The sequence below is a fragment of the Sphaeroforma arctica genome, assembly GCF_001186125.1.
Source record: "Sphaeroforma arctica JP610 unplaced genomic scaffold supercont1.3271, whole genome shotgun sequence".
NCBI classification, from domain to species: domain Eukaryota; class Ichthyosporea; order Ichthyophonida; genus Sphaeroforma; species Sphaeroforma arctica.
Genome location: NW_014037287.1, coordinates 2,546 through 3,727, shown reverse-complemented (window position 1 = coordinate 3,727; position 1,182 = coordinate 2,546). Strand labels below are relative to the sequence as shown.

Here is a 1,182-nt window from a genome sequence, read left to right as displayed (position 1 = left end):
TACTACATATTACTATATATATACACACACACACACACACACACGACACACACACACACACATATATATATATATATATATATATATGTGTGTGTGTGTGTATAATATACTTATGTCTATAACTGAGAACACAACATACCATCGGATGCCGACCTTCCTTGACCGTCATGTATATCTCGCCTCCACGCTCAGTATCACTCTTTAATGATTTACTTGTATTGCCGTTGTCACTATTGATATCAGCATCCCCTTCTGTTATATTTGGGGGTTTCTGCAGTACGTTTGGTCGACAGAAGGTGTCTTGCAACGAAACATCCGCTAAGGACAGCAAACAGTCGAGGGTGGCTACTCGGTCAGTAAGATTGGCTAGGCTGTCGTACACCTCCCCGAAGTCTCTGGAGAGGAATTTTAATGTGAGTTGATACGGGATGAGATGGCGATGGCATATCCAATATATTTGAAAACAATCGCTGTTCCCTGGAGGGTCGAGTAGTAGAATGAGACGTGTTGGGATATGCTGTAAAGTCCCATATTGGCATACAGGCAATGTCTTCTGAAGAGATGCATGAGAATCTGATAAGAAGTGGGATCGGATAGTACGTCAATATAAAGCCCAGGCTTGCTGGCGATTGAGCGTTGCTATGGAGCGCAGTGGCAGAGAATCGGGTACATTACCCAGTGTGGCCGCCCTTTGATCTTGCATGCACATAGGTGCGCTTGATGCACGTGGTAGCAACGCGTGTTTCGGTAGAGACGCACTCCGAAGGTGAATAGAAATCAGAAGAGTGGTACATGGCTGGTAAAGCAACCATTCACTCCAGCGAAATTGAAGTTTTCTCGTACGAAACTAGAATAATTCAGTTGAAAGAGGGAGAGACTCACCAATATCACTCAGCTCTACACGAAGACAAATCGAGCAGCGTCAGCACACAGAACCAATGTACACTTACATGGCAACGTGTCATTATATTCCACCACTCACCGACTGCAGCACAGACAATACTCATATTAGCGTACATGTACCTCCATTACGTATGCTAGCATAACCCGAAAAGTACCTCTTGTTTTGGCACTAGCATAATAACACAGACTACCACTAAGTCTACCACAATAATATAGCTGCTACAACAATACAGCTACTATTCGCTCTGCATATAACTCAGTTACTACCTATTGTACACT

At 43.5% G+C, this 1,182-nt stretch overlaps 1 protein-coding gene across 1 annotated transcript in view; it reads right to left on the bottom strand.

Annotated features, from left to right (window-relative positions):
• Positions 1–137: 137 nt before the first annotated feature.
• The window catches only part of SARC_13425 (hypothetical protein), a gene marked incomplete at both ends in the record, with an annotated part of 3,413 nt that continues 2,368 nt past the window's right edge, over positions 138–1,182 (bottom strand). The window contains one exon of the mRNA XM_014292444.1: positions 138–395. Coding sequence (XP_014147919.1) covers positions 138–395 — 258 coding nt within the window. The remainder of the gene's footprint in view (positions 396–1,182) is intronic.